Source organism: Phyllobates terribilis, unplaced genomic scaffold, assembly GCF_046119375.1.
Source record: "Phyllobates terribilis strain yellow unplaced genomic scaffold, ASM4611937v1 Scaffold_9__5_contigs__length_417890890, whole genome shotgun sequence".
Taxonomy (NCBI): domain Eukaryota; kingdom Metazoa; phylum Chordata; class Amphibia; order Anura; family Dendrobatidae; genus Phyllobates; species Phyllobates terribilis.
The window spans coordinates 157,565,931-157,593,887 of NW_027362769.1; the positions used below are offsets into that span (position 1 = coordinate 157,565,931).

A 27,957-nucleotide genomic window follows, 5' to 3' on the forward strand; every position below is an offset into this window, starting at 1 on the left:
TGGCAGTGATGGGTCACTGGTGCTGACTCTTTTACTGCCACCATCTGTACTCCAAATTAATATATTCCGATATCAATGCCACTAATGATAGTTAAAAAGACTGGGGAAAAGCAGGGGTTTATAAGCCACTTCCATACAATTTTTTTTTTTTTACAATAATAAAGACAAATCTTCTAATACAATAATTTACAAAGTTTCACAGCTTTTCATGCTGGACAAAATTATGTAAATAAATAAGTAAAATAAGTAAAAGTTAAATTACTCATTATTGCTACTGAATTAAAAAATCATAACATCTAATCAGTTTATCACATTGTTGGTAAATAATATAAAAATATAAAATACCAGAAAAAAAAGGTAGGTAGATTAAAAATCTCAAATTGATTAAAAAGAATTAGAAGAGTATCTCCATTTTTCCAGAAACAGCTCCTCTCTAGTTCACGGGATGTGTTTAATACTGCAATTTATTCATCCAAGTGAATAGAGCTGAGCTACAATATCAGACACAGTGCATGGACAAGAATGGCACTGATTTTGGAAAATGTAGACCTTTTTGTGTAATTCTGGACAACTGGTGGAATAAGAAAAGCCACCATCACTTCTAATTAAGGAGCAGGTTTGAGACAACCAATAGTCCTCAGTATTGTAGTATGGATTGTAAAGTATTTACACTGCTCAAAAAAATAAAGGGAACACTGAAATACCCCCTCCTAGATCTGAATGAATGAAATATTCTCATTGAATACTTTGTTCTGCACAAAGTTGAATGTGTTGACCACAAAATCACACAAAAATCATCAATGGAAATCAAATTGATTAACCAATGGAGGCCTTGATTTGGAGTCACCCCCAAAATTAAAGTGGAAAAACACACTACAGGCTGATCCAACTTTGATGTAATGTCCTTAAAACAAGTCACAATGAGGCTCAGTATTGTGTGTGGCCTCCACGTGCCTGTATGACCTCCCTACAACGCCCAGGCATGCTCCTGATGAGGCTGAGTATTGTGTGTGGCCTCCACGTGCCTGTATGACCTCTCTACAATGCCTGGGCATGCTTCTGATGAGACTGAGTATTGTGTGTGGCCTCCACGTGCCTGTATGACCTCCCTACAATGCCTGGGCATGCTCCTGATGAGGCTGAGTATTGTGTGTGGCCTCCACGTGCCTGTATGACCTCCCTACAATGCCTGGGCATGCTCCTGATGAGGCTGAGTATTGTGTGTGGCCTCCACGTGCCTGTATGACCTCTCTACAACGCCTGGGCATGCTCCTGATGAGGCTGAGCATTGTGTGTGGCCTCCACATGCCTGTATGACCTCCCTACAATGCCTGGGCATGCTCCTGATGAGGCTGAGTATTGTGTGTGGCCTCCACGTGCCTGTATGACCTCTCTACAACGCCTGGGCATGCTCCTGATGAGGCTGAGTATTGTGTGTGGCCTCCACGTGCCTGTATGACCTCCTACAACGCCTGGTCATGCTCCTGATGAGGCTGAGTATTGTGTGTGGCCTCCACGTGCCTGTATGACCTCCCTACAATGCCTGGGCATGTTCCTGATGAGGCTGAGTATTGTGTGTGGCCTCCATGTGCCTGTATGACCTCCCTACAACGCCTGGGCATGCTCCTGATGAGGTTGCAGATGGTCTCCTGTGGGATCTCCTCCCAGACCTGGACTAAAGCACAGGGCCGGCTCCAGGTTTTTCTGGGCCCCGGGCGAAAGAGTCTCAGTGGGCCCCTTTAACACATACACGATTCATGATGCACAGATACGGCGGAGAAATATATATATAGTACACAGGGCCCAGCCTGCCACCTCATCCTTCACATATGCAGACACGCGCACGCACACACGGTACGCAGACACGCGCACGCACACACGGTACGCAGACACGCTAACGCACACACGGTACGCAGACACATACACGCACACACGGTACGCAGACACACGCACGCACACACGGTAAACAGACACACGCACACACGGTACGCAGACACGTGCACGCACACACGGTACGCAGACACGCGCACGCACACACGCACAAACGGTACGCAGACACATGCATGCACACACGGTACGCAGACACATGCACGCACACACGGTACGCAGACATGCGCACGCACACACGGTACACAGACATGCGCACGCACACACGGTACGCAGACACATGCACGCACACATGGTACGCAGACATGCGCACGCACACACGGAACATACACACGCACGCACACATGGTACACAGATATGTACACATACAGACATACACACATTTTTACACAAATTCTTAAAAACATATATAAAACAGACAAATATATATACAGTCATACACACTGACATTCACATACATGCACTCACACAGACCCATTACAAATATTTTTAATATGGGGATTGGGGAAGCCTCACTCACCTGTCCCCGGTCCAGTGTCCTGTCCAGCAGCTCCTCGGGTATGGGGCAGTGCAGGGCCCCCGGCGTGTCACAGACTTCATGGCCCTGGAACATCAGAGGGGCCCACTTGCGGTCGGGTCCGGGCCGCTCCCCCGCATCTGTGCAGGACCTCCGACGGTGTTTGATTGCCGGCACTCCCCCAGACATGGCCGCGCGCTGTGCGGCTGTCTCTGCTAGTAATGACGCAGCAGGGGCGACACACAAGCACAATTAAAGGTGCAGTGTCATCGATTCTGCCGTGTCATTACTAGCAGACACAGCACACTGTGCGAGGCCATGGCTGAAGTGCTGGCAATCAAGCAGCACCTGCGTCACTGAACAGGTGCCGAGGAAGCGACCAGGGCCCCGACAGTGAGTGGGCGGTGGGCCCCAACAGTGAGTGGGTGGTGGGCCCCTCTGATTTTCCAGGGCCCCGGCACTTGCCCGGGTACGCTGGGTGCTGTCGCCGGCCCTGCTAAAGCATCCGCCAACTCCTGGACAGTCTGTGGTGCAATGTGACGTTGGTGGATGGAGCGAGACATGATGTCCCAGATGTGCCCAATCGGATTCAGGTCTGGGGAACGGGCGGGCCAGTCCATAGCTTCAATGCCTTCATCTTGCAGGAACTGTTGACACACTCCAGCCTCATGAGGTCTGGCATTGTCCTGCATTAGGAGGAACCCAGGGCCAACCGCACCAGCATATGGTCTCACAAGGGGTCTGAGGATCTCATCTCGGTACCTAATGGCAGTCAGGCTTCCTCTGGCGAGCATATGGAGGGCTGTGCGGCCCTCCAAAGAGATGTCACAGAACACCAGGATTGGCAAAGTCGCCACTGGAGCCCTGTGCTCTTCACAGATGAAAGCAGGTTCACACTGAGCACATGTGACAGACGTGACAGAGTCTGGAGACGCCGTGGAGAGCGATCTGCTGCCTGCAACCTCCTTCAGCATGACCGGTTTGGCAGTGGGTCAGTAATGGTGTGGGGGATCATTTCTTTGGATGGCCGCACAGCCCTCCATGTGCTCGCCAGAGGTAGCCTGACTGCCATTAGGTACCGAGATGAGATCCTCAGACCCCTTGTGAGACCATATGCTGGTGCGGTTGGCCCTGGGTTCCTCCTAATGCAAGACAATGCCAGACCTCATGTGGCTGGAGTGTGTCAGCAGTTCCTGCAAGATGAAGGCATTGAAGCTATGGACTGGCCCGCCCGTTCCCCAGACCTGAATCCGATTGAGCACATCTGGGACATCATGTCTCGCTCCATCCACCTACGTCACTTTGCACCGCAGACTGTCCAGGAGTTGGCGGATGCTTTAGTCCAGGTCTGGGAGGAGATCCCATAGGAGACCATCCGGAGCCTCATCAGGAGCATGCAGAGGCGTTGTAGGGAGGTCATACAGGCACGTGGAGGCCGCACACAATACTGAGCCTCATTTTGACCTGTTTTAAGGACATTACATCAAAGTTGGATCAGCCTGTAGTGTGTTTTTCCACTTTAATTTTGGGGGTGACTCCAAATCCAGGCCTCTATTGGTTAATAAATTTGATTTCCATTGATGATTTTTGTGTGATTTTGTTGTCAGCACATTCAACTTTGTACAGAACAAAGTATTCAATGAGAATATTTCATTCATTCAGATCTAGGATGTGTTATTTGAGTGTTCCCTTTATTTTTTTGAGCAGTGTATTAATTAATGTTGACAATGAGGTTGGTACAGGGAAACCCATTATCCTATGGATGGCTTCTATAATGTAAAACCTATATTGTCTTCATTTCTTTGGATGAGCAGGACATTCAATTAAAGAAATACCTACTATATAAATAATGTAATGAACCTAATCCCCATTGACCACATCACATCAAAAACAAATTGTTCACTTGTCCTCTAGGCCAAATTGTCCATTTCCCGTATAGACCATATTTGTCTATTTCTTTTCAGGGTCACATTGTTTTCTGGACCATATCCTTCACTTTTTATTTAGGCCTGATTGTCCATCTCTTCTTCAAGCCACATTTTGCTCCTCCCCTCTAGTCCATGTTGCTCACCTTCCATCTTGTACATATTGTCCACTTTTTGTTATTGACCACACTGCTCACCTGCCTTACAGGCCATACCATCCACATGTCCTGTCAGCCATATTATACCCATCTTTTCTCTACGCAACATTGTTCACATCTCCTCTAAGGCATAATGTTGACATTTCCTCTAGACTAGGACATATTGACCACCTGTCCAACAGATCCCACCATCCACCTTTAAAATTTTCTTCTGTAGGCTAAATTGCCCACGTATCATCTAAGCTGCATTAACCAGGTTTTTCTTGGACAAATAGTCTCCTTCTCTCTTATCTATGCCACATTTTCCCTTTAATTTCTTCTTTAAGGCTACATTGTCCACCTTTGTCGTATAGGCAAAATTATCTACTTTTCCTCTTCATTAGGCCACATTGTCCACTAATTCTCCGAGACACGTTGTTCATTCTTTCTCTACCCCTTATAGGCGCATTGTCTAACACTCCTTGAAGGACCTCTTCTGTAGGTAACATTAACCACCACTCTGCAAGGACATATTGTCCACTTATTCTGTAGACCAGTTTGTTCTTGACTCTTTTCTTAGCTACATTATCCAGTTCTTCTCTAGGCCACATTGTCAATGTCTCAGTTGTTTGTTTGTTTGTTTTTATTAAATTGTCTGCTATTACTAGCGGACACAATGTCCACTTCTCCTCTATGCCACAATATCCCCTTCATTTCTAGGAAACATTATCTACCACACCTCTTCCTACTTTTCTTCTAGGCCACATTTCCAACATCTTATATTGCCGAACCCTTTCTCTAGCCCATATTGTCCACATGTCCTATCAGCATATCACCCATCTTCTTACTATGTCACATTATCTACCTCTTCTCTGGGCCATGTTGGGGGTAGTTTAGATCTGAGGTTGAGAAACATAACTTTAGACAACATCATCCATCTATTCTCTTAGCCACATTATCCACCTTTTCGTTAGGCCAAGTTGTCTACTAGTGTTGAGCGAACATGCTCGACACTGCTCGGTACTCGCCCGAGCATCACGCTACTCGGGATGTTCGGCGAGCACCGAGCATTTCCGGGTTACTCGGGCGGGAGCTCGGGTCTCCGCCCTGCATGTTTGGCGCTCTTTACAGAGCCAATGAACATGCAGGGATTTCCAGCCAGTCACTGTAATGCCGCAGCCATGTTGGTTGTGGGCATTACAGTGATTGGCTGGCCGCACAGCGTCACCTCAAGTATTTAAAACCGGGCGCCGCCATCTTGGACACAGTCACTCCGGATCAGACAGTGTAGGGACAGCGCTGCTGATTTAGGGAGAGATATAAACTGCGAAATAGTTACTGTAGGGTCTGTAAAGGCTGCCAGATCAAACAAACAGTCCTTCTCAGGACTAATATCCATCCCAGACATCAGGCAGGCAGGCTGTATAGGAGATGCAGTGGTTATACCAGCAAACACTGCATTACAGACCTGTGTGCTGCTCCTGTTGCTGAAATTGCTGGACATAGCTCCAGGTCTCAGGGGACAGGAAAAATCCTTTTTTTTTCCATCTAAATCCTCTTTTTTTTTTTCCTCCTTCACACTATACAAATACCCGTCTTATTAACCTTTTGGTGTGACCACCCCCCAAAAAAAAGCGTGTCTCTGATTTTTCAGACACAAATATATCTGTTGAAAATAGTCAGGTGTAGGCTACAGAAACAGAAGTGTTGTTTTGCAGTTCCACGGTTCAAACCTCTGTATTATCCAATTTTGGGCCATTTGGTATCTAAAAAAACACAGTTTGAGTGTGTCGCTCACTGTTCAGCCGCAATTATATCTATTTAAAAAAGGCTGGTATACCCCAGAAAACAATAACTGTGGTTTTGCCATCCCATGGTAAAAAATCTCTATTATTCAGGTTTTGGTATATTTTCCGTAAAGAAAAACAGTAGTGTCTCCTAACTGTTGTGACACAAAAATATATCTGTTGAAAATAGTCTGGTGTAGGCCCGACAAATCCCAGTGTGGTTTTGCAGTTCAACGGGTCAAATCTCTGTACTATCCAGTTTTGGGCCTTTGGTATCTAAAAAAACACAGTTTGAGTGTGTCGCTCACTGTTCAGCCGCAATTATATCTATTTAAAAAAGTCTGGTATACCCCAGTAAACAATAACTGTGGTTTTGCCATCCCACGGTAAAAAATCTCTATTATTCAGGTTTTGGTATTTTTTTACGTAAAGAAAAACAGTAATAGTTTCTCCCTGATTGTTCAGATTGTTTAAAAGAGTCGGGTGTAGGCCAGAGAAATAGAACTGTGGTTTTCCTCTTCCACGGTTCTAATCTACTTTTTATTACCCTTTTTCCATTGATAGTGCAAGTGTAAGCTATTTTACTTCCTTTACAATGGGCAAGGCGTGTGGCAAGGGACGTGGAAGTGGACGTTCTGGTGATGGTTCGTGCAGAGGACGGGGCCGTGGCCAAGGTGAAAATGTGCCACAACCAACAGCCACATCTTCTCGCTCCCACTTCTTGACCGAATTACTAGGGAAGCACAGAACAACACCAGTATTGAGAACTGATCAGTGTGAACAGGTTATTAATTGGATAGCAGATAGTACTTCCAGTAACCTGGGCACCACCACCTCCGGTCTGTCTTCCACACGGTCAACTCTTAGTAGCCGTGAGTCTCGACCGCATACTCCTCCTCACCCTGATGCTCCTTCCTCCCACCATGCCGAGTGTCGTCAGACAGCAATTGATCCCACACTTGGACACTCTGAAGAGCTGTTCACTGGTCCATTTCCAGATTTGTGCCCCTCGCCTGATACGCTTGAAGTGATGGAAGAGGAGATCCCATGTAGCGATGCCCAAATATTTGAACAGCCACGGCCACAGGAAGTCAATGCTGGCAATTTGTCACAAGAGGTGGACGATGACGAGACACAATTGCCAGCAAGTGAGGAGGAGCATAGTGGTGCGCAAGTGGAAGAGGAGGAGGTGGTGGATGATCTAGTAACTGACCCAACGTGGCAGGAGGACATGCAGAGTAAGGCCAGCAGCACACAGGGGGAGGAAGGCAGAGTACTCCAACAGGCAGGAAGAAGCAGTGTGGTGGCCGCAGACAGAAGGCGGGCAACCGTTCCCCGTAACACCAACACGAGGGACGTTGCCAGTACAAGCGGTAGGTCTTCCAGAGTCTGGAATTTTTTTAAAGACTCTTCTGATAACCCCAAAAGGCCATATGTTCCACCTGCCATGCCAGCATCAGCAGGGGTGACAAAACTACCAGCCTGACCACCACCAGCATGATCAGGCACATGGCAGCAAAGCACCCGACTTTGTGGGGCGAAACCCAGGGTCCACGACCAGTGTCAGCGGGTGTCACCACTGCTTCTTCCACTGTTGTGCGTGCAATAGAACCCCCTGTTGTGTGTGCAAGGCAATCCCCTGTCCATACTGCATGTAAAGATGCCCCCTCTTCTCAGACTTCCCTTGTTATGTCAGTTTCTCAAGAAACAGCATCAACGTCCACGTCCACGTCCCACCGCAGCGTTCAATTGTCCATATCCCAGACCTTTGAACGAAAGCGGAAATTCGCAGTTGACGCCCCACAGGCCACAGTCCTAAATTTGCACATTTCACGACTGCTTGCGTTGGAAATGCTGCCTTTTAGGCTGGTGGAGACAGAATCCTTCCGCAATCTTATGGCGGTGGCCGTCCCTCGGTACTCGGTCCCCAGCCGACACTATATTGCCCGGTGTGCCATCCCCGCACTACACAAGCACGTGTCCCAAAGCATCTGTCGTGCCCTCAACAACGCAGTTACTGGGAGAGTCCACCTGACAACGGACACGTGGACAAGTGCTGGTGTCCAGGGACGGTACATCTCTCTGACGGCACACTGGGTAAACATAGTGGAAGCCGGGACCCAGTCGGTCCTTGGTACGGAACACGTCCTCCCCACACCGAGGATTGCGGGCCCTATGTCAGTCATAGTTGCCCCCACAGGGTATAGCTCCTGCGCATCATCCTCCTCCTCCTCCTCATGTTCAGCCTCCATCTCAGATATCACCACATCAGTTACAAGCTGGAAGCACTGCACTACTGCCTCCGCCAAGCGGCAACAGGCTGTGCTGAAACTCATAAGCTTAGGTGATAAACCTCACACTGCTTGTGAGTTGTGGACAGCTGTGAAAGAGCAGGCAGATCTGTGACTGAGACCGCTGAACCTACATCCAGGCATGGTCGTGTGTGACAATGGCCGTAACCAGGTGGCGGCTCTGAGGCGAGGTGAGATCACACACGTACCATGCCTGGCTCATGTGCTTAACCTCGTGGTTCAGCGGTTTCTTAAATCGTACCCCGAGTTGCCAGATCTGCTCGTGAAAGTACGCCGCCTGTCAGCTCATTTTCGCAAGTCGGCTACAGCTTCCGCCGCCCTTGCTGTGTTGCAGCAGCGTTTGCAGCTTCCGGCACACCGACTGGTGTGTGATGTCCCCACACGTTGGAACTCTACCCTCCACATGTTGCAAAGGATTTGAGAGCAGAAGAGAGCAGTTGTGGAGTACCAGATGCAACAAGGCCGTCGATATTCAGGTCAGACTCCACACATAAGACCTCAGGAGTGGACCTGGATGTCTGACATATGTACCATCCTGACAAACTTTGAGGAGGCCACCAAGATGGTGAGTGGCGATGATGCCATCATTAGTGTCAGCATCCCACTTGTCTGTCTTTTGCAACGCTCTCTGCAGAGAATTAAAGAGGAGGCATTGCAGCCAGAGTATGATGAGATGGATCAAGAAGCCGCAGTGGGCGATTACACACAGCCCAGCCTCATCTCATACCAACGTGCATTGGGGGACAATGAGGGAGAGGTGGAGGAGGAGGAGGAGGAGGAAGAACAGGAGATGCTATCATGCGCTGTAGACGGTAGTACCTGTACAAGTGTCATACCGTCGGTTCAGCGTGGGTGGCCTGAGGACAGGGGGGGAGAAGGAGGAGGAGGAGAGCATGGTCAGTCGTCATCTTGGTGAGGACACGGAAATCTTGCCCGTTACCAGTCTGGCACGCATGGCTGACTTTATGTTATGCTGCCTTAACCGTGACCCTCGCGTTGTCAAAATGTTGAGTGACAGTCGTTACTGGTTGGTGACACTTTTAGACCCCCGCTACAAGGAGAACTTTCACTCTCTTATTCCTGAGGTGGAGAGGTCTACAAAAATGGGGCAGTACCAGAAGGCCCTTGCTGCAGAACTCTTAAAAAAATTCCCATCTGAACACGCTAGCGGCAGAGGTCACAGTTCGTTGCCCAATCAAGGCGTACAGGCGAGAGAGATGCAACTCCAATCCAGCAGAGGCAGGGGAACACTGTCAACGTTCTGGGACAGATTTCTGACACCCGCCCAGCTTACAGGCCCTGAGGCGCGGGGTACTCTCACAAGGAGTGGAAAGTTTCAAAAGATGGTGAGGGAGTACCTTGCCGACCGTACCAGCATCCTCCGTGATTCCTCTGTGCCTTTTAATTATTGGGTATCCAAGCTGGACACTTGGAATGAACTTGCTCTATACGTATTGGAGTTCCTGGCCTTCCCTGCCGCTAGCGTGTTATCGGAGCGTGTTTTTAGTGCCCCTGGGGGAATTATAACTGATAAGCGCACTCGCCTGTCAACTGACAATGCTGACAAGCTGACCCTTATCAAAATGAACAAGGGCTGGATTGGGCCAGACTTCTCATCACCACCAAATGACAGCAGATTAACATAAAGTCAAATCCACTGTGTTATTTCGGGAGGTGTATTCACATGCACCGCTTCACACCCACACATGGGTATACGCTTCCTCATTTCGGCTGTTTTATGTTCTTCTCCTTATCCTCAGCCTCCACCACCACTATACCACCAGGGTGCCAGCATTGCAAGTTCCTCCGTCCTTATTTTTGTCAGCTTTTGCTTGGAAGGCATAAGCAAATCCTATGGCAGACCCACTCCGCAATAATGGGACTTATGTTTGTAATATGCTGTACTGCATGGTTCTTGTAAGGGGCATTGCAAGTTGCTCTGTCCTAATTTTTGGAAGCTTTTGCTTGGAAGGCATAAGCAAATACTATGGGAGACCCACTCCGCAATAATGGGACTTATGTTTGTAATATGCTGTACTGCATGGTTCTTGTAAGGGGCATTGCAAGTTGCTCCATCCTAATTTTTGGAAGCTTTTGCTTGGAAGGCATAAGCAAATACTATAGGAGACCCACTCCCCAATAATGGGACTTATGTTTGTAATATGCTGTACTGCATGGCTCTTGTAAGGGGCATTGCAGTTCCTCATAATTTTTGGAAAGCCTTCCATTCACTGCTTAGGCCAAGAGTGCACAGGAGACCCAGTTGCTATAAATGGAAAAAAGGTTTAGTTAAGGCCCTCTGACCTCCATGTCATTTCCAAGGGGCATTGGAGTGCCTCGAAATTTTTGGTAGGCATTGCACTCACTGTATGCCCTATAACTGTGTAGCCGAACCGCTCCTTTTGTTACAGAAACATATCCTACAAGACATATCTGGTTGACTGGCCTGATATTGATGTGAATGGTCCCTGTTCCTCCTGCTCTTTCTCCTTTGCCACCACCTCATCCATCATTTATCACCTGAAGCCTTGTTTTAACGGGAGTCATAGAACTTGGATAGTAGCTGGAAAACATCCAGCAATCCTCGGAGGAGGTAGGATATGCGCCAAACCGCTGACCACCTCAGGCCTAGCCGCTGCTACATACATGCACTTGCATTCCTGCAAAACAAAGCAGATGCTAAATTCTATCATCCTCAACATGCTCCTCACCTTGGCACTCTCAACTCCCCTGATGGAGAAGCCAGGGCCCACCGGAGGAGTCTGGTTGTCTGGTGGGCTCGGCCAATGCTGCCCTAAAGCAGGCCAGGCTAAGAAAAGTGTGGAGGCTGGGGAGCAAGCGGGGACATCCGGCCACCGGGCGGCTGGGGACTGAGTATGGATACCAGGCCGCCGACGCAGCCATGGCGTGGTGACCAGATTCCGCCTCCACATGCCTAAAAGGCCCAATTTAAAGTGCAAGCAAGCAAGCAGTATGGTTTTGCAGCCTGGGGGTGGGTGGGTGGCAGGCTGCATACTTGCGCTTGCATTGCAAGTAATGGGAGAGGTACAATTGAACACTGCCCTGGGACAAGGACTTGAACGGGGATAGTTGCAAGTCTGCAATGACAGGTGCAGGGTGGGAGGCATGCATGCATGAACATGGGTTTGGCATGCACACACTACAGCGGAATAGGCTCTCCTTCCCACTAAATGCACTGGGGAGGGCACAGGTAATGTTTTGGTATACGCGCTTAATCTTATGTATAAGGCACACCAGGACAAATAGGGGCGGCTGGGGACTGATTATGGATACCTCGCTGCCGAAGCAGCCATGAGGTAGTGGCCAGCTTCGGCCTCCTCCAAAACTAAAAGGCCCCATTTCAAGTGCAAGCTAGCAGTATGGCATTGCAGTCTGGGGGTGGGTGGGTGGCAGGCTGCACACTTACACTTGCATTAAAAGAAAACAAAGCAGATGCTAACTTCTGTCATCATCATCATGCTCCTCACCTTGGCACTCTCAACTTCCCTGATGGAGAAGCCAGGGCCCACCGAAGGAGTCTGGTTCTCTGGTGGGCTCGTCCAATGCTGCCCTAAAGCAGGCCGGGCTAAGAAAAGTGTGTGGGGGGATGTTCCAAGGAGAAATAGGGGCGGCTGGGGATCATTTATGGACACCCGGCTGCCCCCAGGTGGCTGGGAACCGTGTGTGGACACCCCGCCGTAGGGCGGCTAGCGACCGAGCATGGACACCCGGCCGCCGGGTGGCTGGGGACTGAGTATGGATTCCAGGCCGCCAACGCAGCCATGACGTGGTGGCCAGATTCCGCCTCCACATGCCTAAAAGGCCCAATTTCAAGTGCAAGCAAGCAGTATAGTATTGCAGCCTGGGGGTGGGTGAGTGGCAGGCTGCATACTTGCGCTTGTATTGCAAGTGACGCGCCCCCTGGGCCAGTGCTGTTAGGGATACCCGGAGCCGGATCAGATGGGGGTTGTAGTCTCCGAGTGGCTGTGACCCGGTCCGTGCCCAGGGTGTCAAGCTCAGTGTGTGGCAGTCCTACAGATGTTATTAGTTCTTTGTGTCGACTACGCCACCCGTTGATTTGCGGTCAATATGGCCGCCGCTGCAGCAGAGTCCACTGAGGCTGATGATGTGAGTGCAGCTTAGGTAGTATAACCCCCAACGGGAGGGGTATAGCCTCAGGGGGTCAGCCGTGGAGGATGGTGGTTGTGAAGGTGCAGCAAGGAGACTCAGAGGCATAAAATGCAGTTCCAGGGTTTTACTTACTGGTGTTGCTCGGGTCACTGTGTACAGCAGTGACCACCCAAGCCGTGCTGCGTCCACCAGGTCCTGGACTCGGTCAACTCCCAGGCAACTCCGGAGTGTGGTCCTGAGCTCCTTTCTGTCTCTCCCTTCTTCTGGCCGTTCCCACCAGGGATCCACCTAAGTCCGGCTCCCTCGGGCCTCTTGTTGGTCAAGCCTCCTCTGGGCTCCCTGACCCTATTCTTGGTCTGCCTTCCGGGTGGATTTAGTGGGTGATCGTGGCAGATCCTGCCCACGACCTCCGGTTCCTGGCTAAGGTGTGCTGTAGCCTCTGCCAGCTTGGGATCCGGTACCCTGTTGCCGACCCTTCACCCTATTAGCTCTCTTATGGGCTCTTGGGGTCCCCTCTGCGCCTCTGGGTCTCTCTCTCTTCTCCTCTGCTCTGCTTCTCAGGCTCTCAGACAGACTGACGTCTCACAGACTGACTGACCGACAACTGACTGACGTCTCACAGACTGACCGACCGACAACTGACTGACGTCTCACAGACTGACCCTGATCTAAGATGGTGCCCACCTTATATACTCCCTCTATGTGTGAGCTCAGGTGACCAGCACCCAATGAGCTCCTAGCTTTACCCAGGCTGCTCCCCCTATCTGCCCCTACACTACTGGGATGTTCCACCCCCCCTCCCACTCCAGCCAGGAACAGACACTGTCGTACCTGCACATTTTTCTAGTGGGAGTACCATCGGTCTGTTCCCCGGAAATGGGATTTGTGTAGTGCATGCAGCCTACTAGCTCAGTTCCACACTCCATCCTTACCCGGGAGTGGAATATCACACCTCTGGGTTGAGGTGCAATACCCCTGTAGCAGCCGAATCCTCAGGGTGCTACATTCCCCCCTGGTAAATCACAGCACGTCCTCGGGCTGTAAAATATAAACATCCAAAACATACAATTTTTTTCATAAACATAAACATAGAAAACATCATATAGATATCATCAGCAATAAACTTTTCATATATAACATTCTTGTTTCTGGTTCCTCCGGTCACGGTGCAACTTTTGACCGGGTAAAGTGCGACAGTCTCTCTTGGAATAAAACAGTTCCCTATAAAACCGGTAGGGGGCGCTTTAGGAAGCGCAACTATATACAAAGGAAATATGGCCGCTCTCAGTCCTCGGTCAGTGGGAATAGGGACACACGGGTTTCAGTTCAATCGGCTGGTCCCAACGGGGACTATATTTTAACTAGAACAGTTCTTATACCCTGACGGGTAACTATGTACAGTCTCTCTCTACCGTACTTCAACGACGGCGTCCTCCTGCTCTTTCTTGTTGGTTGGTTTCAGTTTCAGACCCGTCCGGGTCCTCTTGCTCCTCCTCACACCGCAGCTCCTCCTCCGTCAGGCGATGCACATGGAGGGCGTAGGGTCCTTTGGCACACTTGTGCCGGGTGAAGGTGACCTCATCACCCAGGTAAAGGTCACGACCTCTGTGTCCCTCCGGCAGATGGCTTTCTACGTCTCTGCGGGTGACAAAGACGTCGCCGGGGGTATGATGGTCTCTTATGAAGCCCCACCCATGCTGCAGGTTGAATTTAATCACAGTCCCGGTGGTACGGGGACCATGAGCTGCACGGGGGTTCCTCCTGGTCTGGCTCTTCTGCTCCGCGCTCCTTATCTGTGCTTGCTGTTCCCGGACCCGCCTCTCTCTCCGCTCCTTCTCGAAGACCTCGAGCTGCTGCCGGCAGCACTCTGCATGCTCCGCTGCGGCCGCCTGAGTCTCCTGGGTGAACCCCATGAGGTCTTCTCCGGTGGGGTCCCACTCGAACTGTGCCTCCTCCAGCGGGGGCGAGGTCCTCTTTACAGGCTTCGGAGCCGGAATCAGGGGCTCGTCTAGGGGTCTCTCTTTCCGGAGTCGGGGATGGTGAAACTCCGGTGGCCATATAAAGGGCTGCCCATCCGGGCACGTATGCTGGGCGAACAGGTCTTCACCCAGGTGCGGCACTCTAGATGTTCAGGGCGCGTTGATGGTAGCTGCGCCCGGGTCGACCAGGCCTTGCGACCAGGCTTGGGGCACCCTAAAGGCAAAGGGCACCGTAAGAACGGCGGCGCCCTGGGTTACTCGGCCCTGCGACCAGGCCGGTGGCTCCGCGGAGGTAGGGGGCGCTGTTGGTATTGCGGCGCCCGGAGGTACTAGGCCTTGCGACCAGGCCGGTGGTATTTCCTGCTTGGCCACGCTCGAGGTCGAGGCGTGTGACGTCACAGGGGTCGCGGCCACGGTTTCCGGTTGAGGCCTAGTCTGCGGCGGTGACGATGCAGCGACGGGCACGGCAGGGGGAATTTCGGGCTCTGCGACGGGGAGCTGGGGCAGGCACGCGGTTTCCCGGCTCGGGGTAGAGACGTCCCCTTTACCTGCCTCCGTCCGTTCAGCTCCCTTCTCGGCGCCGTCTCCTGCCTTCATTCCTCCTGCGCCATCCTCAGAGGCGGTCTGTCTCCTCGTCTCGGGTGGCGTGCTTCGCTGGCAGGTTCCAGCCTGCTGGGCCATCTCTCTGCTCCATGCAGCCAGTACGTCCCGCTGCACTCGGGCCATCCTCCGTGCGAGGCCCTCCAACGCGGTCTGTGCACACTCCCGGTCTCGGGGGAGCTGTGCTAGGATCTCCAGCAGGCTTTCTGGAGTGGCGACCTGCAACAGGCTCCTGACCACTGGGTCGGTGCTGCCTGACTCTCCCTCCATCTCCGGGTAGGCTCTCTCTGGACTCTCTTCCAGACGTCTTGTCTCCGGGTGCGCTCTCTCCAGACTGCTCCAGGCGACACCCATCTTTGTTCTCTTGTTCTGTCTCCGCCCACATCGAGGGTGGTCCCGGGGCAACTTCAGTTCCAGGGGCAGTTCTCTTACGCTGATGGACACTTCCAGCATCACAGTCTCTGTTGGTGGGCGCGGTTTCCGCTTTTGGCGCCATTCTTCGACCTGGCCCACGATGGGAGGTGGCCTCTTGCCACCCTCTGGCACGCCCATAATGGCGTCCGCTCCCCCAAGGCGGGAAATCTTTGGAAATGGCGGGAATCGTCTCCCAGTGGCGGGAAACTCCATGGATGGCGGGAAAAAGCTGCAAATGGCGGACAACCGGCGGGAAACGACCTGTGATGGGGTTCGTTGGCGGGGACCCTCCGGAACCGGCGGGAGACTTCTTTTTGAGGTAACGGTGAACTTTTCTTCAGGCACGCAGTACCCGGTTGTTGCGGGCACGTAATCCTGCCGACTACGCCAAAGTTGACGCGCCCCCTGGGCCAGTGCTGTTAGGGATACCCGGAGCCGGATCAGATGGGGGTTGTAGTCTCCGAGTAGCTGTGACCCGGTCCGTGCCCAGGGTGTCAAGCTCAGTGTGTGGCAGTCCTACAGATGTTATTAGTTCTTTGTGTCGACTACGCCACCCGTTGATTTGCGGTCAATACGGCCGCCGCTGCAGCAGAGTCCACTGAGGCTGATGATGTGAGTGCAGCTTAGGTAGTATAACCCCCAACGGGAGGGGTATAGCCTCAGGGGGTCAGCCGTGGAGGATGGTGGTTGTGAAGGTGCAGCAAGGAGACTCAGAGGCATAAAATGCAGTTCCAGGGTTTTACTTACTGGTGTTGCTCGGGTCACTGTGTACAGCAGTGACCACCCAAGCCGTGCTGCGTCCACCAGGTCCTGGACTCGGTCAACTCCCAGGCAACTCCGGAGTGTGGTCCTGAGCTCCTTTCTGTCTCTCCCTTCTTCTGGCCGTTCCCACCAGGGATCCACCTAAGTCCGGCTCCCTCGGGCCTCTTGTTGGTCAAGCCTCCTCTGGGCTCCCTGACCCTATTCTTGGTCTGCCTTCTGGGTGGATTTAGTGGGTGATCGTGGCAGATCCTGCCCACGACCTCCGGTTCCTGGCTAAGGTGTGCTGTAGCCTCTGCCAGCTTGGGATCCGGTACCCTGTTGCCGACCCTTCACCCTATTAGCTCTCTTATGGGCTCTTGGGGTCCCCTCTGCACCTCTGGGTCTCTCTCTCTTCTCCTCTGCTCTGCTTCTCAGGCTCTCAGACAGACTGACGTCTCACAGACTGACTGACCGACAACTGACTGACGTCTCACAGACTGACCGACCGACAACTGACTGACGTCTCACAGACTGACCCTGATCTAAGATGGTGCCCACCTTATATACTCCCTCTATGTGTGAGCTCAGGTGACCAGCACCCAATGAGCTCCTAGCTTTACCCAGGCTGCTCCCCCTATCTGCCCCTACACTACTGGGATGTTCCACCCCCCCTCCCACTCCAGCCAGGAACAGACACTGTCGTACCTGCACATTTCTCTAGTGGGAGTACCATCGGTCTGTTCCCCGGAAATGGGATGTGTGTAGTGCATGCAGCCTACTAGCTCAGTTCCACACTCCATCCTTACCCGGGAGTGGAATATCACACCTCTGGGTTGAGGTGCAATACCCCTGTAGCAGCCGAATCCTCAGGGTGCTACACAAGGAATGGGGGAGGTACAATTGAACACTGCCCTGGGACTACAACTTGCACGGGGATAGTTGCAAGTCTGCATCTTCTGATGCGGCAAGTATCACTTATGATGGGCACACTTTTAGACAGTGACCTGGGTGTCAGAGATGCTTCCAGGGGTTTTCACCATGCTGTTCCCATGTCTTTTCAGCACTTTATGCATGTGTCACACAGCACATGGCCAGATAAGGTTGTAAAATGTTAAAATGACATTTCCCGGTGAATGCATTTGTCACAGTTGAAAGCAATGCAAAAGTGCAAAAACCCATAAAAAATGCTACTTGTGAACATAGCCCAAGGTGTGGAGGAGTATTTTTGTTTTTGGTTATTTATTTTACCTTATACACAAGTCTTTACCCTGGAAAAGAAATTCCTTAACATATTTCACAGGAAAAAAGTTTCAGTTTTGTTTTTGAACGTTTTATTGTGAGCCCGTAAAAGTGGCTTAATACCTCTGACCACGTTGTTGACAGCAGTGACCTGGGGGTCAGAAATGCTTCCTGGGCCGATCCCCATGCTGTCCCCATGTCATTTGAGCACTGTCACAATCATTTTAGGCACTTGTTAGGCTTTTAAAAGACTGCCGGGGGTGCCACCGCAAAAATGCTCGGGTCTCCCATAGACTAACATTGGGCTCGTTGCTCGGGTCGAGCACTCGAGTATCACGGCGAGCTCGGCCCGATATTCGAGCACCCGAGCATTTTAGTGCTCGATCAACACTATTGTCTACCTCTCCTCTAGGACTCAATTCTCATCAATATCTAGGTCACATTCTCCAGGACACATTTAGCATTTGCCATATAGGCCACATTATCCATCTCTACTCTATACCACCTTACCTACTTGTTCTCTAAACCACATTACCTTCTTCTCTAGTACACATTGTCTATTTCTTTTTTAGGACAAGTTGTCCACTTGTCTTTATGGGATATCATTCACTTCTCCTATAAGCTAAATTGTCCATCTCTTCTTTAGTCCTCATTCTCCAGGACACATCCTCCACTTTCCATATAGGCCACATCATCCTTCTTTTTTCTAGGCTACATTGTCCACCTCCTCTCTAATCAATATTGTCCACCTTTCCTGTAGGCCATATTGTCCATCTCTTCTGCAGAAAATATTGTCCGCTTCTCCTCTAGGCCATATTATTCCCCTCTCCTCAATGACCTGCCCATATTTCCTAAAAGTCATATTGTTCACCTTTCCTTTAGAACAAATTGTTAATTTCCTCTCTAGGCGATTTTGTCTGCTTCTATTCTAGGATATATTGTCTGCCTCCCTCTAGGAAAAATTACCTACCCCTCCTCTAAGCTACATTATCCACCTCTTCTCTAGTCCATATTTTCCACCACTCATCTAGGTCCTATTGTCCACCACTCCTCTATATAAAATTGTACAACTCCTTTCCAGGCCACAATGTCCATCACTTCTCTAGGCCATATTGTCTACCTTTTTCTCTGAACCATATTGTCCACCTCTTATCTAGGACATATTGTCAACCTCTCCTTTAGGCCATATTATCCACCACTCATCTAGGACATATTGTCCACCCTTGCTCTTGACAAAATAGTCCAACTCTCCCCTATGACACAAAGTCCTCTTCTCCTCTAGGTGGTCGATAAACATTCACCTTTGCACCAAAACAGCATAACTGTTATACCCTTCAAGCCATAGTGACATCATAATGGAAAAATAATGAGCTACACCCCCCCCCCCAACCCCCGATTCTTGCAATGTTTCCTACGCAGCAAATTCCTGTCAAGAACAAACTAACAATGTTTTCTATTAGAGTAGCAAAATAACTACTAAATACTTTTATTTTTGCTGAGCTGCCCGGAGATACATTCGCACTTTCCACAGAGCACAGTTCATGTCTTGTTCCCCTTTATTAGATTCTAAAAATGTATCAAAATAGCCCGGCAGAGCTTCATTAGACAGATGCCGGGATTGTCAGTAATCTGCACATGTTCTACAGAGCTTATTTTTTTTTGTGTAGCATTCAACCTGCCTGGAAGAATCTGCATCATTTCTTTAAATTGTTGCCCTACTTGCATCTTTCCAGCTGAGGGAAGGTTAAAAAAAAATAACCAGGAAAATCTCCTTAAGGCAACCTGATATGTTTCACTGAAACAATTAGATATGAAGAATAAACAGTCCAATTGTTTCCAGTAATTTGAGAACAGCTCCAGAATTCATTTGTATAATTAAAGTTATCTGTGAATATTTTATTCGCAAGGCATTCATTTTCAAGGATGTATCAGAGTTGAATTTGCCGTTGAACTGCTTTTTGTGTCGAAGGTTTAAGTGTAGCCCTAAGGTTCGAAATGTTTGCAATTTTTTAAAAACATAATAAACATACACTTTTTTTCATAGCAAGCGACGATGGGTTTATGGTTTAACATATTTTTTTGTCCTCGTTCTTCTTTTTTTGCCTCCTATTTATCTACATCGGTTTATGCCCGTCTTCCATTTATCCTGATATTAGAGATATTAGCAAATCTGATGAAATTCGATCAGCAAAATTATTTTGAACTTTACAAGGAAATTTGATTTGAATTTATTGGACACAAATCGAATTGTTGGTAAAAGCCATTTCTTATGTTCTGGGACCTTAGCAGACTCGAGAGCTTAAGAAACGAGGAAATTCGAAGAAAAAAAAAATCTCACTTCGTCTCTCACCTGTCCTTGTGCCACAGCTCCCTACCCGGTCTCATGCTGACTCGATTAGTTCCTTCGTCTCCAATCTTCTCTTCATTCTCTAGTTTTTTCACATGACGTCATGACGCTACGTCATGATGTCACATGAGACCTGGTAGTCAGCTCCGAAGAGTGAAGAAGAATGAAGACAGGCGCTAGAGAGAGTAAGCGAGGCAGCGGAACACTGAGCGGGGAGCTATGCCACCAGGAAGGCAAAATTAGTTCAATTTTTTTTTTTTACCTTTTCTTGGCACTAAAAAAAAGTTACAAATCAAGTTTCAAAAAAATTTGGGTTCTGGTAAAACCCATTTTTTGTGAAATTTAAAGTAAATTTGATTTGCCTCAAATTAATTCAGTCAATTTTACCCGACACCTCTATTTTAGGAGCAGGAAAGGCAAAACACAATGCCACTTAGACTATATTCACAAAAAAAGTTCATTGTGCAGGAAATTTGTAACAGAATCCATGGCAGAAATCGAAGAGTGAACCTCAGTATTTCTGTTGTGGCTCTTCAGTTGACATTCCACACATCCAGATTTGTTTTACCCAATCAACCACAAGGCAGATTTTAAGTCTGCCGGGGAAAAATATGTACCAAACTTCCATTGAAATGAGTGGGAGGGTGTTTGTGTCCAGATTCACCCATGCACTAAGGGTTCCACGATGCAACAGGGGAGAGCACTGAACTGCTTTATAATGTGTCTACCCTTAACTTCATGCACATTTTGGTAAGAAGTTCTAGTGTTGAGCGAGTATGTTCTATTAACCCTTTCAGCGAGTATGCTTGGGCCGAGCTCCGAGTATTTACAGCGGCTTGGTGATATGTTTGAATCACTCCTGTGTGCATGATTTGCGACTGACAGCTTTATTACATGTGAGGAATGGCTATTTCTTACACATTCCTCACATGTAATAAAGCTGTCAAACAGTTGCAAATCATGCACACGGGAGCGATTCAACCATATCACCGAGCAGCTGTAAATACTCGAAGCTCGGCCCGAGCATACTCGAACAGAACATACTCGCTCAACCCTAGTAAGGACTCCTATTTTAACATTTCAAACTCACTACATTATTATGACATGGAAACAAAACCTGAACAGGCAGCAATCCACATCATACACACTGGATGGCCCCATGAAGACACATATAGCATAGACATCTCCCAACACAGCATCACAAAATCATGTTTTCTTTTTCAAAGCAGGTTATTTAAAATCGCTCAACTTGGGATATGTCAAGCGAAAATCAAATGTAAGAAAAGACCCTTTATCATGATAGTGGTTACCCAAAACTGACTCTTGATAGATCTCACTACAGCTATGCTGTTTTAATTGAGTTCAATGCAAACTGGACAAATACGTATGCAGTTAGATCCCTCTAATGGTAGAAGTTTCTTGCTAGAGATTTGACAATTATCCAGTTAGAAAAATAGATGAAAGATTTCCTGGTGAAAAACAGCTGATACAGCCTGCTCGTAGGTTTCAGTAATTCCATAGAGTTCATAAGAGAGAGCCATGCACCTGCGAGAAAGGAATTCTCCTTAAAGGCATTCTCCGCTACTTTTTAATAGTTTAAAAATAAACCCATGGTGGTCCTAACTGTAACGGGTCCGGGAGGCGGACTGTAACGGGTCCGGGAGGCGGAACCTCTGAGCTACTATACAAGGGGGCGGCCCTTGTAAGGGAGCGGGTGGCAGTCTCTGGGTGAACGGACAGGGAGTTACGGCAAGTGATCAGGGCAGTCTCTGGGTAAGGGGTAGGTACGACCTGTGATGGCAGAGCCTCCGGGTAGGCTAGCAGGCAGATGGTAGATGTGTGCTCCCAGGTGAGCAAGCGAGAGTCTCTGGAATAGCAGGTGGTCACGGCACGTGACGGCGGAACCTCCGGGCTGGCAGGCAGGTAGGTAACGGAGAAGCGCTCCCAGGTGAGCGGGCAAGAGTCTCTGGAATAGCTGGTGGTCACCGCACGTGACAACGGGACCTCCGGGCTGGCAAGCAGGCAGGTAACGGAGATGCGCTCCCAGGTGAGCGGGCAAGAGTCTCTGAGATAGCTGGTGGTCACAGCACGTGACAACGGAGCCTCCGGGCTGGCAAGCAGGCAGATAACGGAGAAGCGCTCCCAGGTGAGCGGGCAAGCTGGTCCATAGACAGACTGACCGGAGTAGTAAGGCAGACCGTCGGACCTCAGGCAAGCAGGCAGGTAGCTGATATGCGCTCCCAGGTGAGCGGGCAGGCTGGTCCTTTAGACAGACTGACAGGAGTAGTAAGGCAGACCGTCGGACCTCAGACTGGCAGACAGGTAACAAGTATTCAGGCAGGAAACAGGCAGGTAACTGGCAGGTAACTAGCAGGAAACTGGCAGGTAACTGGCAACGGGACCTGAGGGCTGAAGCACAGGTGAGACACAGGTGCAAACAACATTGCTCGGGCACCTCCATTTTGGAGGAGGTGCCTTATATATGATGAAGTCCTCCGGCCATTGGCCGGGGACTCTTTAGGGCGGCGCGCGCGGCCCCTTTAAGAGGAGGGGAGCGCGCGCGCGCCCTAAGCACAGGGGCCGGGAAGGAGCGCGCGCTGAGAGCAGAGCGGGAGGAGGACGCCGGGAAGGAGCGCGCGCTGACAGCAGAGCGGGGAGAGGACGCCGGGCACGGAGCAGAGCGGTGAGGGGAGCAGCGTCCCTGCCTAGCAGAGGGCAGGGACGCCGGCGCTACACTAACATTTAAAAAAAAAAAAAAAACTCTTCTACCAGACCCCACTGCTCCTTTATTCTGTGGGTGTCCTAACTTCCTCTTCTGGAAGCGATCGCTGCAGCCAATCACAGGCCACTGATTGGATGCAGCAGTTAAGTCCCGTTTGAATCAGATGAACGAGTGTTCTATAGTAACCACTGCAGCCAGTCAGAGACCTCTAAGTCTTGCATGTTGCCTAACTGGTTTGCAAACAAGGGTCAGGACCCCCTTTTTGTTCCAGTATATGGTGGACCCAAACTTACGTTTAAAGATCTACATTACCTAATAAGTGTGAGATCACAAAAGCGCGGCCCACCCAATGGCTAGAAATCCGCTCAACCTTAGCATTGGCCATTATGAAAAAGACAAAAAAAAGTACACCTATTGGCATGCCATGAATGGGTTGAATTTTGGGCGTATGCCCAATCTTAGTGTGCGGCACTGTATTATGATTAAAGTCAGTTAACACATTCAGACGATTAAACTCATCAATAGTAATCACTTACTAAAAAACCTTTATGAATTTGGTTGTCAGTCACGTAGTGTTGTGAGTGATTCCTTCGATGACGAGAGATCTGAAAAATAAGATAGTGCAAGAAACAGCTTCATTACAACAAAGGACAACGCTAATTGACCAAAATGAAGGTTACTAAAAGTTTTCCAATTAATGTTCAACTACAAACTCACAAATGTATTAAGTTCTTTCTTTCCGCTGCTAATTGACCCTATAGGCAGCGACTATTAACAGCCAGACAACCTGTTATTTATAGTTATAACTTATGGCCAGACCTTCTTCATTTCACCCCATCCACAGGTCCGTGATGTTCCATTCCCAAAGTCCCCAGTAATGTTCTGCCTGCAGTTGTCTTGACTGAATTCATTAATTAGAAGGAATTAAAATAAAAAAAACATTAACTCTGGCCAGGTTACACACAAGAGGGATGGCAAATCTAGTAATTAGTAAATTAGAGAACAAATCATCTGATATCTTCTATATAGAAAAATATGAAAAAAGCTCCTACATTTCATAAGCAATGATAGAGAGAGATACTTTTCTGGATATAGGACCAATTTTTTTTTTATGCGCTAGTGTGAGCGTACCCTAAATGAATACACACCCTTAGAAAAATTATATTTTCTTCAACATTTCACTCTACTTAAAAAGAATTTCCAAAATTTTGACAAGACTGAGTTCCATAGAAAACTTTTTCACCCATAGCATGAAATTAAGATTACTAATATAACTTTCATTACAAAATCTTCAGTTTTGCTTAAATCAGTTGATGCATAAATGAGTACACCCTACACCAAAAACTACTACCTCTAGCAGTTTGTGTGCCCTCCATGATTTTTAAGGACAGCACCAATTCTTCTAGGAATGAACAAGTTGGCGACATATTGCAACATTTATCTTTTTCCACTCTTTAAAGCACCACTCCAGAGTTTTTTTTGTTAGATTTAAAGCGCCGCTCCAACGCTGAAAAAAACAAGTCCCCTGCCCCCAGACATATACTCACCCTCCGGCATCTTCACTATATTTTGGCGCCATTTCAGTCCTGCTGCGCAATCTTGTGAGGACAGAACGAAGCAAGAACAAGACTCTCATAGACTTGTACTGAAAAGTGACTCCCGTGCAGCTCCTTGAAACACTGAAGCTGCCGGCAGGTCACTTTTCGACGGATACCGTCAGGAACGATGCTGGAAAACAATGAAGGTGGCTCACAATACGAGTGTCGATAATGTCTGTAAATTGTCTGAATTTTAAAGAGCTGTGGAATATGTTGGTGCTATATAAATAAAAAGATAATTAGATTATTATTCATGCTGGAACAATTTATGTCCAAACTCCCACGTGACTTAAAAGAATGGGTGGTGGATAGAAAACCACTCAGCCTGGATGAGGCTGCAAGATTGGCTGATGATTGGTGCTTACAGGGAGGTCAGCGAGATCCATGGATCGGCCAGTGGAGGAACTGTGGGGATTTCGGACTTCACAAAGAGGGGGAGGTTTCCCAAGCCCCCAAGTATGGCCCGTGTTGGGGCGAGGAGGGCTAAGCTGCCATAACTGTGTAGGCATGGGACACTTTGCCAGGGAATGTTCTAGCCCATGTCGCACCCCGTGGGCCTTACTGTTTGGAGACAATATATATATATATCACGGTGGCTGGCCCAGGGCGGACAGTGTACAAAAGGGGTAGCGATTACTATTAAAGTTCAGAGAAATTTGTGACGCCACATGTGGTGTCTGGTGAAGGTCACCAGCGCTGCAGCAGTCCTCTGAGGCAGGTGACAAGGCAGCTAAAGATGGTACAGCTCCCCACAGGTGGAGCGGGCCTCAGGGCAGTGTAGATAGATAGATGGTGGAATGGTGTGCTGGGCGTTGTAGTGCAGTGAGAATCAGTGGTGCCGGTGAAGAAACAGACAGAGGCTGTTCGATGCAGTCGTCCAAGGTTTTACTTACAGGTCTTAGCCAATTCACAAATGAACTTTGCAGGTGAAGGCCTCCATCTTCGCGCTGCGTTCATCGAGCAGGGGTTCAATCCTTTCTCAGCAAATTTAGGAATGCCTAGCGGAACCCCACTTTCATATGTACCTATCTTGACCTTTTTTTCACACTCGGTCCTTCTCACCGTTGTCTTACGCTGCCCACTCTCATTCCCACTCGGGTATGCTGAAGTCCTTCCTGTACGTCGGATCCGGGACCAACCTGACCCCCTGGGGTTTTGAGTGTAGCAACCAATCCTTCCTGACACCAGGCAGGAGCGGGGAGTACGGGTGCCGTCCTGCACGCACCGTACCCCCTGGGATCCTTTAAGTAGAATGGAGCCTGCTCCCTGCTCCCCTCCGGGGCCTCTATCCTGGGCCCTAACTTGTGGAGCAGAGCTCTGACTGAGCTTCTGCTCCCGGACTGTTCGTCTGAACAGCCCTCACTAGAACTGCACTCTGTGCTGAACTGAACTGTCTCACCACTGGACCTAATATAGCTTCCTATTATATACTTACTGTATATGGGCTCCATGTATCTGTTTCCTCCACCCACACCCACTTTTGGTTCCCCCTACCTTTGGGTTCCCCCCCTACTCCAGCCAGGGCCAGGGCCCAGCAGAAAACAACATTTCATCTTGCCCCTCCGGCTGGCCTGGAGCAGTGTTGTGTTGGATGTAGGTGGTTGAGGTTCCGTGCAGCACTCCCTCCTTACCTGAGAGAAGGGAGACACCACACCTCCGGGTGAGGTGCAGTATCTCTGTGGCGACTGAACCCTCAGGGGCACCACACCCACATCATCCGTCTCCTCAACCAGTGAACACTGTGCTGCAATGGGGCTAAAAAACTGAGGAGGAGAAGATCCCACTACTTTGACCGGAAGAAAAAGAGGCATATAGTATGTGGTACAAGGACAAGTGTCCTTGATTAGATGGGACACATCAGTCCATTTACCAGCATTTGCAGCTGGTCTGGGTAAAGAGCGTGGTGGCTGTGGGGCTCCGTGACTGGAGCCTCAGTCACATTGATCAAAGAACATTTAGTACTGGACCAATGTATTGTTCCCGGCAGCCATATGTTAGTTAACATAGCCAGAGGAAAATCTTTGAACATTCGGAGGGCCCGACTACATTTAGACTGGGGTCACAGTCATGGAAGGTGGATATAAGAGTAGTGCGACACTTACAAGTAGATATGTTGCTGGTAAACAATCTGGGAGCAGGATTGGTGTGTCACTAGGCCAATGTCATAACCCAAAGCCAAGGAGCGGTTCACACTTCATCAGACAAGAGGGAAAGGAGCAATCTCAACATGCCGACTACTAACCCCCCACCAGTGGCGAGTAATACACAAAATACAATGACTGTTACCATGAATGAATGTGACCTGGGGGAGGTAAATTACATCAGAGAGGAGGCCCAGGGACTTTGGGACACTTGTTCTACCATCACACTGGTCAGCCGAGATATTGTGCCCCCAGAACAATATTTACCTGGTCACCAAGTGACCACCCCCCTAGCTGAGGGTCAGCACTCTGGGGTTGGTCACAAGTTTGATACAAGTTTGGTTCTCATCAGGTACGTGTGGAGTTTCCCAGGACAAATAGGGGATAAGAGGGAGGATATGGAGGACCGCGTGGGAGGAACAGACCCCCATCCCAACAAAATAAATACAGAGTCCTCATTTCAGAGCTTCCCCCATTGGGGCGTTGGCAGGATCTGAAAGACCATATCAGAGAAGCTGGAGATGTCTACTATGCTGATTTACACCAGAGTGGAGTGGGGACTGTGGAGTTTATTCGCAAGGGCGACATGGAATATGCTTTGAGAAAACTGGATGATACAAAGCTTCATTCTCATAAAGGTGAGACCTCTTACATCTGTGTCTGTGCTGAAAAAGTGGGAGAGAAGTGTAAGGATCTTGCCTTGTTCTAAAGACTATCAGACTTTTTCCAGCATGGAGCACCAATGCCATTGATCTTATTGTTGTGTTTTATTAGTGATTTCTTGCTGTATTTTATTAATGTTCTGCATAGTTCATCAGTATGTGCACTAATTTCACTTGTAAAGTGTCCAGTAATCTCATTAGTATCTCTGGAGTCTCTAACCATTATTCTCTCAGCCACTAGGCTCATTGTGGGAAAAGTACATCTGGCGGAACCGTCACTACAGGGCATGTCACATGCAGTTCCAGGTGATGAGTTCGTCTTGAGACCTCCACTAATGCACACTTAGCTTTGAGGGGCTGATCCCAGTGAAGGAGAAAAAGAAGCCACATGTTTTTTTCAGTAGTTGATTGGAATGTTGTTGAAGAGAAAGGAGCTAGATTGAGGTCTTGTAGTTCCTGGATGGATGGTATGTGAATTGTTGGAGATCAGTTACCGATTGAGCTAGATAAAAGTGCTACAATTGTGGGAGATGTCGGTTGGATTTAAACTTGCTTAAAGGACTGGCGTTACTGGATCCCTGTTCTCCCATCATTTTATCTGTTGTCTGGAGGAGCGTGGACTGTGGCTACAGATTATACTGGCTGGAGATACGAAATCTGTGGGTCAACCAAAAGTTTGGAGACAGTGACTATCGCCTGCAACAAAGACAATGGAACCACCGTCCCCAGGAGGGGATCTTGTGGACTGAGACAATTGTATTTTGCCCATTTACCTGGAATTGTTGTAAACCCTTGATGTAAGGAATAAAATATTGTAG

The 27,957-nt window shown here is 49.1% G+C and overlaps 1 protein-coding gene across 1 annotated transcript in view; it reads right to left on the reverse strand.

Moving 5' to 3' along the window:
• ARHGAP15 (Rho GTPase activating protein 15) overlaps positions 1 to 27,957 on the reverse strand; it is a 1,188,983-nt gene that overhangs the window by 921,317 nt on the left and 239,709 nt on the right. Inside the window, exon 4 of the mRNA XM_073647243.1 lies at positions 23,275 to 23,343. Coding sequence (XP_073503344.1) covers positions 23,275 to 23,343 — 69 coding nt within the window. The remainder of the gene's footprint in view (positions 1 to 23,274; positions 23,344 to 27,957) is intronic.